General features: G+C 42.9%; 1 protein-coding gene across 1 annotated transcript; it reads left to right on the top strand.

Annotated features, from left to right (window-relative positions):
- The first annotated feature begins 9,973 nt into the window (after window positions 1-9,973).
- Window positions 9,974-11,576, top strand: LOC148755861 (large ribosomal subunit protein bL17m-like). The gene is made up of 2 exons (XM_088791623.1): window positions 9,974-10,267; window positions 11,119-11,576. The coding sequence occupies exons 1-2, from the start codon at window positions 9,989-9,991 to the stop codon at window positions 11,392-11,394; spliced, it is 555 nt and encodes a 184-aa protein (XP_088647749.1). The 5' UTR covers window positions 9,974-9,988; the 3' UTR covers window positions 11,395-11,576.
- The last annotated feature ends 885 nt before the right edge of the window (window positions 11,577-12,461 follow it).

Below are 12,461 nucleotides of genomic sequence, written 5' to 3'. Positions count from 1 at the left end.
AAGAATAAAATAGCAAAGAGTATATTGTTTTCAGGTTCTGATATGTCAATAAGAAATTCTTTTTTTGTATTACAATGGAAGGAAATGCTTATGTCTAAAACAGTCACCCTTGTGACTTTTCATACTATTCGAGCCATAGGTTCACAAGCAGAATAAAAATAAAAAGACACACTGAAGACACCAAGAACCTGAGAGGGGAAAGAAATCACCATTCTGCAATCTTACACCTTCTGAAACAATGACTTATGCTACGTTCTCAAAGCTGATGATCTAAAGGAATCCTGACACAAAGAAGAAAATGTCTTCATGCTGGACACAAGAGCATCCACTGGCTTCAATTTACAGGCACACTCTCCATACCCAGTGAAAACAGACAATCCATGGAACAGCAGTCCAAACTTGGATCTTCAGAGCTGGGAGATAGCAGTGCTGATTCTGCTATCTTTGTACCCTCAAAGGGCTTCAAGCATACTTCCAGTTTGAGGTCAAATGACCCATGTCTCCAGAAGAAATCCTGGAACAGAGAAATTATAAAGGATACAGGTGTTCTTCAGTAGTATAGCTTCCAGTTTGTTGTCTGGAAAATAGTCTCAGTAAGAGTTGAAAGGACTTCCTCATATGATCATGTTGAAATGGTGACAGAAAGAGAACCGCTGCAGAGCACGGTGCCTGTCTCTCACATCACTGCGTCCTTGAAAACTGCAATATTCAGTTAACACTTGCTGAAAGGTTTTTGTACTTTCTTCTCATTATGTATTATTATGTCTTTCTTATTATTATTAATTTCATGTGTACTAACAAGTTTCATATATCATATATTAACTTTGATTTTCAAGCCTAAATTTTTATGTATAAACGAAAAATATCTTTGATAAATTCTTCAGGTATTTAAACAGTGTGATTATTTGATAATATTCAGAGGCTGTGCTCAAGAAATTAAAAAAAAAACTGGCAAGAATAAATTAGGATGGAGAGAAGATGACTATACAGGAATAGGGTTTTCTGTGATAGTAGTGGAGATACTAAAGCTGCCATCAGGTGGGGTCAGGATTAAGGGGATTACAGTGCCATTGGATTAGGGTCACTGAGGGAGGAGCCCTCAGGACCAATGGAGTTGGGGAAATGGAGACAGTAAGGATGAGAATCACATGATCAGAAAAAGTAGGAGACACTGGGCCCAGGTGTAGGTACAGGATTAGAGGTGGCCAGAGTTGTGAGGTCAGTAGAGATAGGACACACATGGAATGAGTCTCTCAGAGTCATTGAAAGTGGGGAACATAGAAATACACGAATTGGGGGTCACCACATCAGTAGATCTAGGGGATTTCCAGAATAAGTAAGCAACAGATAGCAAGTGCAATAGGAATGGAGGAGTCACAAGGCCTGTAGGAATGGAGCTAGAAGGGTGGTAGATTCTAAAGCATGATCAAATCACATGAATAAGATGTGAGTTTCTTAAATGAAGATGAAAATTTGTACCAAGTTTTGAAGTGGTCTCTCTCTCTCTCTCTCTCTCTCTCTCTCTCTCTCTCTCTCTCTCTCCACATGCATGAGCCAAGGGAAGGCATGAGCACACTGCAAGAAGACAGCCGTCTGCAAGCCGGGAAGACAGCCCTCACCAGGAACCTAATCAGCCAGCATTTTGATCTTAGATGCTCCAGAACTGTCAGAAATAAATCTCTGCTGTCTATGACACTCAGTCTATGGTTTCATGTTATGGCAGCCTGAGCTGACTACAGCAGGGTGTGTCTAAAAATTGACCCCCTTAAGTTTTGGCATGCTTCTCTTTGGGACTATAGGGAAGACTCATGAATCATACAGCTTTTTCCCCATTCCTCACTCTACAATTCCCTTTAATCACTCTAACCCTTCACCAAGGTCTGAAAGAGCCATTCATCCCTTCACGATAGTGCTGTGGTGCATGAGTGAACAAGGCAGTGAAGGAAAGTGTGTGCACCATCACTGACACTGTCAATGATAATTATTAATGCTGCTATCTTTATAGTAGTGATGCCTGTGAGACCTTGGGCATGTAATTTAACCTTTCTGTGCTCAAGTGTTCTGACTGTAAAGTGGTACATTTCTCATGTACCATTGAGAATAAATGGGAACAATAAATGAACTGCTATAGAGAAAGCATTTAGTACAGTGCTTGCACTGAATATGTTGTCGGGGCCTGCCGACGAGACGAACGGTTCCTGAAGTGGGGAGTGAGGATTGAGAAAAAAACAGACAAGAGACAAAGATGGGATCAGGAGGGCGAGCAGTTCTAATTAGACTGCAGCGCCTGCTTTATTTTCCAGCTTTCTTTTATACACACAGAAACAAGAAGGTTACATAGAGCAGCTGAGGCAGGGAGTACAGATTTATTACGTTTTTTCAAAGTTTGGCCCTGACTGTCTTTATCTCTTTGATAATTCCTCATCCCCAGTACAGCTGGCGTCTGTTCTTATCTTATCGGAGTTCTCCTTAGCGATCCTCCCAAACTCTGCTTGAAGTTACATTTTCTTAACCCTTAATGCTCCAGCTCCCTACAATATGTATTCTCTAAGTTATTATAATGTTACAATACCTCCACCAAGTTCCTTATTTCTTTGCTTTTGAGTAACATTTTATCACAATCACATTGATAAATTAAGATAGTGTCACTGGGCCTCACTGGCAGGAATATTCAACAAGGACTCCTCGGTAAATCACAATAAGTTCTAAATAAATGTGATTTTAACTTATAGCTCAAATGCATCTCAAAATATTGATGTCCTTTTGTACTTTATCAGTAGTTACACCTATTTCAAACAGTAGTCTACCTGTCAAAGGTGTAGAAAAGTCACTGTCACAATTCTTTAACAGTATAGAAGACAAGATGTCTTAGGTTACCCAGAAGCACTTGCATGTGAACCTGTAAGACACAGATTCACATGCAAGTGATTTACTAGAAAAGTTATCCCAGTAGAAATTAAAAAGGAGAAGCAAGAAGGGGGGAGTAATTGAAAGTAAGAGAATAAATTAGTAGGCACATGTCAACTTTTCAGAGTTATGGAATGCCAGCTTGCACTTGAAGTGAAGAACACAACCTCAGTAGTTAGACTGCTTGGTTTTGCATAAAGTGTCCACCATTTACTAGCTGTATGTCCTTGGATGAGTTACTCAACCTGTCTCTGCTTTACTTTTTAACTCTAAAAAATGGTGCCACCTCATAGAGGTGTGAGGATAACTTGAGATAATATATACACCTGGCACAGAATATGTCTTCCAATAATGTTAGGTGGTGGTAGTAATAGTAGCAGCAGCAAGAGCAGAAAAAGTCATGTTAATAGAAGAAACTCTAGTAATTATTAACATCATCATTGCTATTATATTGAAATATAGTTATGCCTGAACCCCATCCTCAATTGTAAGCTCTTGAACAAGAGGGTCCAAGTCTTGTTCGTCTCCATATACTTAACATCTAAAATGGTATTTACCCCCGTGTAGATGATGAATACTGGCTGTTAAATACAATTGACAAGACAAGCTTACTAGATGTTGGAGGTGGAAGTGGTGACATTTAGAAGGAAAAGAACGAAATCAAAGAAGGCTTTGATATTTCAAACAGATAATGCACTGACATTAACTAAATACAGGTCACCAATGGCCTCTATTTTGCTAAATCCAGTTTTTTATTCTCAGTCATCTTATTTGCTGTACCAGCATCATTTTATCACTTTTCTCCTCTATGAAATACTTTCTTCACTTGGATCTGAGGATATTGCACTCTTGCTTTTCCTCCTACATCGCTCTGCTTTACGGGGTCTTCCTGTTCTATTAGAACTCTCAGTGCTAGCACACTCCAAGGGCTCAATCTTTGGTTTTCCTTCATTTCTAGACTCGCTCTCTTAAGGTGTCCCCAGTCCCCACGGCATTAAATACCACCTACACATTCATGCCTCCTAATACATATATCTCACACACACCTCACCCCAAACATCAAACACCTGCCTACTTAACACCTCCACTTGGATGTCTTAAATATATCTCAAGCTTAATAAGCTCAAAACTGGATTCTAGATATCCTCTTACCCAAAACCTGCTCTATTGACAGACTTCTTCATTATAGTTAAAAGGAACCCATTGTTTCAATTCATTGTTTTGCTGTCATGGAGTTATCAGCTTCCTGTTAACTGCTCATCACCAAAATTTCCATTTTTTTTTTCAGGAACACCCTTAGGCTTGCACTTCCCCACACTCTGTTTCAAATAAAATCAGTTCTTTTTGGCAGGACTCTCTACTCAGGGCTCTCTGTTCTTATGAACTACCTTTTCCTCTGGGAACAATCGCAGAGCCAGTGATCCAGGCACTGGGTAAGGACAGTGCCTCTAGTTCTTTGGCTTCTCTTTCCCAGTGCGGAACCTCTGTTCACAGATGAGCTGACACAGGACAATAGAAGTCCCAGTATTTTCAGCTGACCATCCCTGTGGTAGGACTTGCGCACCTATGAGTAGGGCTAGGTGCAGCACTCTCCTGAAATTCAGCCTCTGCAACTCAGACTTAGAGGGGATGGAAATCCTGGCTGTTGACCCTCCCAGTGAGATTCCCTATCTCTTGACTGGGAGCTTAGGGGACAGGAAGCCCCATCTTCTTGACCACACCTGCTCAGAATGGAGGAAAGGAGCTGTCCTGGCCCATGCCATAGATTCTTTCACTGTTCTTACAGAGTCTTAATAGTTTCCTAATTAAATGTTCTTTCCTTTGCTGTACAGCCTTAGGATAATTTCCAGGAGCGTTAATGGGTTGGCTTTTTAAATCACTTTCACCAGTTACTCTATTTCACTAAGTAATGGGTCCATGAAGCTCCTTACACCGCTATTCCAGAAGTAGGACTCTACTGAAACGGAACAGATTCATAGAATCTGTGAAAAACATATTTAAAGAATGTCATTTAGAGCAAGCTGTTTGACATTCTGTTAGAAAATTTCATGTGTCTTCTATTGACTAACTTGCCTGACCACTTCCCTGAACTTCCTTCTTCTTTCTCACCAGCTCTCCATTAATTCAATTTGCTTTTATTTCTGCTTCCATCAGCTTCCACCTGGAACGGGAATTGGACATTTCAGCATATAGCCCCAAGGATTGCAGCTCTGCTGGCCTCCCTGGAACCTCACAATTTACAGAGGAAGCCCATCCCTCCACAGTAAGAGCTGGCACTTCTCATGCCTGGAATGATACTGAAGAAGCGTCTCCTCTGCAAAATAGTAAGTTCCTTATTTCTGTCTACATTTCTTTTATAAAGAATTCTAATCTCTCACTTGATAACTGAATACCTCTCATGTGCTAAGGAAAACTCTTGTTATGGACAAAGGATGCCACTTTCATCCACATCCTCATCTTTCCAATTTTGTTGCAGCCTGATGACGACAAAGCCTGTGCTCTTTTCACTACAACTATGGACCTTTCAGCCTGGAAAGTTTCAAGAAGTTTGAATAGCAGAGAGAGAGACTGAAAGAAAACATTCTGGTCACATCACATCTTACTACTGGTCTGGAATTCTCACAGAAACATACTTCTTTGTTTCTAAAATCCCTTCTTCACAATTAAGAATCAGACTTTCTGGAAGCTTGACCATTCATTCAATACACATTCAGAGCACTTATTTTGTGCAATGTACTCTAACAGGTATGATGTCTAACCCACTCTTAGTTTCCTACTGCTGTTGTAACAATTATCACAGACTTGGTGGTTTAAAACCACATATTAATTACCATACATTTCTGCAGATGTAAAGTCCAAACTGGGTCTCATAGGGCTTGACACAAATTATTCTCAGGGCTGCATTCCTTTTGGAGGCTCGAGGGGGAAAGTCTGTTTCCTTCCCTTTTCCTCCCAAGGGAGAGGATAAACAATTGTTCTAAGTGAAGGTGAAATCATCAGGGATACAGACCGAAAAAAAAAAAAAATTCTAATTTCTCTTTTTTACAAATTTGTATTGAAATAATTGGGGGGGGGGGGGAGGGAAGCACAGCACTAGGTTGCAGGTGAAGCAGAGGGAGAGGATATGGGACCTGACTCCTATGACCCTGAAGGACCTCATAAGCTCCAAAGCAGGCAATTATCTCACTAATAATACAAGGAAATGAAGCAAGGAGGGGGCAAAACACTACATGAAGAGAGTAAGCCAGGTTGGAAATAGCTAGTCATCATTTCCAGAGGAAAACATCACCACAGAGGGTTATGCTGATTTCCATCCAAACTCCATGTCCCTCTGTAGCTGTGGACCACCTCAACTTAGTTGCATATAGATCAGAATTTATTCTCCTAAACTCAAGTGCTCACAAGGCTTCTTGCTTCCATTTGGGACATGTTTGATTTATTGTTATCTTCAATATTCTAGTGATTCTAATTGTGGAAAACTCATTTTAACTGAGCCTAATATGATCATAATTCCATCTGATACCAGACACAGGCTCTGTCTCTGTCCAGTCCTTCTTAGAACATTGGATCCAGAAAGGATTTAGACCCTGACCTGAGAGAGAAAAAAAAAAAATATCAAGAAAGAGCCTGTCCCTATACTTCGAGACCTTTCTGATTCTAGGCATAGAACCAAAAGCTGGCTTGAGATTCAATTGGCAAATGCTTCCCATGCTCAGCACTAAATCCCTGATTGAACACTTGCTGAGCTTCCTGTACTGGTTCCCAGGACATTGCTTCATGGAGGTTTCAGCAGAATAAGATGCACTTATTCAGGGTAAAGGAAAAAGCTTGTTTCTCTACTTCACAATCTGTCTGACATCAAACATGTAGGTTTTCCACAGCAGGCAATGCTCCAATTCTCTGCGGACAACTGGGAGTCCTATAGTTCACTTCTAACACTAACTACCTGGAGTTAGCGCAAACCCATAGGTTAAGGGCTCAGTCCCCACTTCAAACACCAATTGTAAGGCCCAGGTTGTCATCTATACCAACTGGCAATAAATGTGGGTTTCCAAGATCCACTCCTCAAGTTTGATACAATTTGCTTGAACAACAGGAAAGTGCTTTACTTACTATTTCAGGTTTATATAAAGTATACAACTCAGGAACAGTTAAATGGGAGAGATGTACAGGGCAAGGTATGTGGAAAGGGATGCACCATTTCTGTGCCCTCTCTGGACATGATAAACTTCCTAGTACCTCAATATGTTCATCAACACAGAAACTCTCCAAACCTTGTTGTCTAGGGTTTTTAGTGGAAGCATGACTGACTAAATCATTGGACATTGGATTATGTCATCTCCGATATCACCCATGGGGATGGAGTAGGGGGAGTGCTGAAATTGTCACCCTCTAATCACTCTAATAACATGGTTAATTTCTCTGGTAACCACAGCTCATCCTCCAAAGTCACCTCATTAGCATAACTCAGGTATGGTTGAAATGAACTTCTTATGAATAACACAAAATGCTCCTTTATCTCTATTACTGAGGATATTCCAAGGGTTTTTGGTACTCTGTGCCAGGAACCAGGATACAAGATGGTTTATTGTATCACATCACACAGGGGTTCTCTGTAGTGCTGTGGGAAGGTTCTACTCCCTTCTCCCAGCAGAAGCTATGAAATTTTACATTTAATATTTTTCTACAGGCTAGGATCTTTCTTCTTCAGCTGTCTCCCACACATTTCTCGGGATCACTTTCCTTCCTCTGCCAGACTAACTATTGTCACTACCAACACCTCCTCAGAGGCTTCACCTGGACTCTCATCAGGGCTACTCCAAGTCTTGGCTCACCCAGAATACTCAGATCCATCTGAGCACCTTCCCTGGGGGCTCTCAGCTGGACACTCAGAGTCACTGGGTTCCGAGGGTTGGGAGGTAGGAGCATTCTGCCTCGATGCAAGCATGAGGAGGTGAATTATCTGTGTAGAATTTTAAAATCGTAATAAAACGAAGTCAGTCTGATTCTTACCATCTTATAACAACGCTAACAGTGTTAGCGATATAATAGCCCTCACACAAAAATCTTTGTCAAAGTTCTAAACAATTGCTAAAAAGTACCACTTTTTCACACTAATGCACTAAAAAATATTTTATGCTACATCGGAGTTAATTTGAAGAATTATCAGTTACTTCGTTGAATTCTTAATAAGAATTTATGATCTTTCAAGTTCACTTCAGGTGCCTTTTGTGAGTGACTCCAACCCTTGCAGTAGAACACAGCCCTGCTTTTAAAGCAGTAAATTTAAAATAAACGATCTTAGTTGTATGAGACTTGATTTTTCTGGTTTATCTTTTTCTACTGATGTAAAGTTTCAGATGAGGTCAATCAGACACAAAAATATCTGCAAAGGGCCAAAATAAGCCTTGACCAACATACAATAAAACATTTAAAATTGTTCCTTGAACACCAGCCCACAGAAATTCTTAAGAAAGTCACTAACCATGCAACAACAAAACGTAAAAAAATTGACATTAAAAAAATCCAATTTTGAATACTGCCAGATGACAACAGATGATCGTCTTATATGGCAAGGGAGAGAGGGGGTAAACGACAATGTTTGATGCTGTACATTTTCACCAAGTGGGCATTACTTCTTAAGCAATGGATCAAGTAACATCAGTGTCAATGTTCATTGTCTCCAACTTTTGCAGAAGATCTTCACAAGTTTCACCAACAGAAATTTATGATGAATTTTCAATTGTGGAGATTACTGAATGCTGCAAGAATCAATCCCAAGGAACCAAGACATGGTATTTTAATTTCCGGAATTTATTGTGAACTGTGATTTGTATAAATCTCTGCGAGTATATCCTTGTTTAAGACTTTTCTTAATTGTTATCTGTTGCTTCAAATGAGAGAAACTTTTCAAAACTAACAAGTCTTCCCTGATTACCTATCAGTGAAGACAGGGGGACCAATCTAAGTACCCTATCTACTGAACATGAAGATGAGTGTATTACTTTCCTAGGGCTACTGTGACCAAGTGCCAAAAATAGGGCAGCTTAAAAGAAATTTATTGTCTCATAGTTCCAATGTGCCGGCTGGGTCATACATTCTTCGAAGGATCTAACGAAGAATCCGTTCCTGGCCTTTCTCTTAGCTTCCAACGGTTGCCAGAAATCCCTGATGATCCTTGGCTTGCAACTGCATGACCCCATCTCTGCCTTCTTGATCACATGGCGTTCTCCCTGTGTGTCTGTCTTCACATGGTTGTCTGCACTCTGAGTGTCTGTCTCTCCACTTGAGTTCTTTTATAAGGACACCAGTCATTTGGATTAGATGCCCACCTACTCCAGTACGACCTCATCTTAACTAAGTATATCTGCAACGACCCCATTTCCAAATGTGGCCATATTCTGAGTTACTGGATGGAGGTGAGGTGGAGGAGGTGGCGTTGGGTTACCCCCCTTCTTTGGAGGGGGGTAAACGACAATTCAACCTACAAGAAGGAGGAATTTTGACAAATTCTTGGCAAATTTGCCGACACTAAGGCTCCGAAACTGAAACTACAATGTTATTGTATGTTACTTTAACACATAAATGTGTAAGTATGTTTTCTCCCTCTAAACAAAATACTGACGTAATTTTAAAATATTAATCCATCAGTTATATTTGAATGCTGTATTTTTTTATTTAACTGGGATGATCATATGTACTTAATTCAGGAAAAGAAATTTTTCACTATCTGCGCTTTTCTGAACACTGCTGTTATTTGTTTCATTTCACCATTATTACCGACAATAATTTTGTCAAAATGACGCACCGTCAGACCCACCGGACCCCCACAGCTCAGGACCAGGTGGAGCCACCAGCCTATAGGAGCGCGACCCCTCCAGGCGCCTTTTTCGTCAGATACTCACTTTCCCAGCAGGCTCCGCAGCGAAGCTTCCCATCGCCCTACAGGACACCAGACGACAGACGCACCTCAAGAGGATCCCGACAGCAGGTTCATCCCACACTAGGGGGCGCCCGGTTCCCTGGCCCGACCGGCAGCCAACGAGGCAGGCTCTGATGCTCATGCGCAAACACATCCACCATGCATTTAGGTACGGCGCATGCGTCCTCTCAAATCCGCCTCTCCGCGCCGTGCGCCCTGGAGTTTCCAGTTCCGGCCTCACGGGGGCGGGGAGAAGCAGGTAACGTGCGGCTGTCACTCGCCGCCGCCATCTCCCATGGCCGCGTATTCCGCCGCCTGGGCCTTGGTCCCGAGTCCCGCATCCACTTGTTGCGGAACTTGCTTACGGGACTAGTGCGACACGAACGCATAGAGGCGTCATGGGCGCGCGTGGACGAGATGAGGGGTTACGCTGAGAAGGTGAGAGGAGGGGTCACGCAAAGTGGGTGAGGGGCGCAAAGTGGGTGAGGGGCGCAAAGTGGGTGAGGGGCGCAAAGTGGGTGAGGGGCGCAAAGTGGGTGAGGGGCACGACGCTCGTCGCAGCACGGGTCTGGCTGAGGGGGCGGGGCCCGGCAGGACTTGGGGAAGGAGTGGGACCGCCCCCGGACACCCTGCCTTAAGTCTGAATCCCCCACTGCCCAGATGGGTGCCCACTCCTCCGGCCTGTCAAGTGGGAGACTGTTTAAGGCTGCGGGGTTAGGAGTGGTTTGAATTAGAGCGAAGCTTTGCTAGTGGGTTGAATGGGTTGCAGTCCAGCATTAGAGGAGTAAGATGGGCGCCTCGTTTCTTGCTCGGGTTGGATCAGTGTTGTTCTGTCCTCACAGCTCATCGACTGTGGGAAGCTGGGAGAACCAACGAATGAGACATGCTCATGGCTGACTTCTGGCTCACCATGAGTGCATACTATCTGCCATCCAAATTTCATCCTTTCCTCCTGGAGTGGGAGGAAGTTGTTAAGAGAAAGGGAGACAGGGCAGAATTAAGCCAAGGCACTCACTTACAGACAAATGTTGTGAAATACATTAGAAACAAATGTCTTAACTTGGTTGGGTTTTATGTGAATGTGAATCTGCACATCTGCCTGTAACTGACCCCACCAAAGTAACTGTTACTTTGGGTCTACCACACTAGAGGGTGGGGGAGGGGTGTGTGAGTGTGAGTGTGCGTGTGCGTGTGTGTGTGTGTTTGGACGCAACTTTTGGGAGTGCTGAAAGCTAAGTGTCTCTGCATTGGTGCCTGACTCTGCTCTCTTCTGGATAATTCTCTTCTAGGAGAAAGACTTGATCCCAAAGCTGTTTCAAGTACTGGCCCCTCGGTACCAAGGTCAGAATGGGGGCTACACGAGAATGCTGCAGATCCCAAATCGGAATAAGCAGGATCGGGCCAAGATGGCAGTGATCGAGTATAAAGGGAACTGCCTCCCACCTCTGCCCCTGCCTCGCAGAGACAGCAACCTTACACTCCTAAACCAGCTACTTCAGGGGCTGTGGCAGGACCAGGAAGCAAGCATCCGCAAGTCCCACACGGCTCCAACACCAGGGATTTAACTGGAGCCAAAGTGTGTGTGGACCTCATCAGTGCCCACAATCATAGGCCTTTGGAGCTCTTTTAATCGCTAAGAAGAAGAGCTAGAGTTGTGAAACGGACCATCTTAATGGAGCCCAGAACCTTCTGGGGAGCGAGATAACCCTCTTTTTGCACAATAGATAAAATTCCTTGTATGAATATATGTAAACCGATCTGTTTTTTTCTCCCCTTGGGATTTCTAACAAAGAGAATTATCCAAGTGCTCAGTCTCCGTGGGATAGTAAATTCACAGTGTATGTTTCTGACTCTTAGATCTGGATTTTGTTTGCTTAGACAGTTTTGTTTTAATCCCAGTTTATATGGGCATGAATCCTGTAATTCCAAAATGGCCCCCAAAGTTGACTGCGTTTTGACATCTAGCATAGAGACTGAGCCCCACGGATTTCTTAGAGAAATATTACTTCCTAACAGGAGTTGGAGAGTGAATAACCTAGAAGTGAACCTTCCACAATAACCTGGTACCCTAAGCACCTTCAAGGAACTCGACAACCATTCTGTTTCTAAGCTGGATGACATTTTACCCTCATGTGCTCCCCTCCAGCCCTGAATGAGGAGAGGACCTGAGAACTTAGATGTACTACCATCCTGGCCAAGGGAGTAGAAGCATTCAGCAGAGGATTTTAGACTCCAAAATAAGCTGCTTCCTGTTGGGGTGGGGAGAAGAATGAAGGACAGGGTTGAAGTAGGAGGAGGATTAGGAAGTTAAACCTGGGAATTTCCTGGAAATTGTTTATTGTTGTCAAATCTGGGCCTCTCTGGGAACTCAGAAAAGGGAAATCTGGCTTCAGAATGGCCAGAGGATATGAAAAGTAGGAAGCCAAACTGGGCCCAGCCAGGCTGCCCATCCCTCAAGGCTCAGAGGCTTGACTAGCGTGGTAGTCGTGGGAAGACTTGGTGCTGTCATCCCAGCCAAAATATTTGATAGCAGGGCCTGACTGTTCGCGTATCACTAATAGGGTGGAAAGAAGAGCTTTTATCGTAGGCTGGACCTTCAGATTGTATTGGGCCCACCAAACCCATCCATTGT

Source organism: Rhinolophus sinicus, chromosome 14 (genome assembly GCF_057876585.1).
Source record: "Rhinolophus sinicus isolate RSI-liver-muscle chromosome 14, RSI-T2T, whole genome shotgun sequence".
NCBI lineage: Eukaryota > Metazoa > Chordata > Mammalia > Chiroptera > Rhinolophidae > Rhinolophus > Rhinolophus sinicus.
This window is presented reverse-complemented; position numbering and strand designations above follow the sequence as displayed.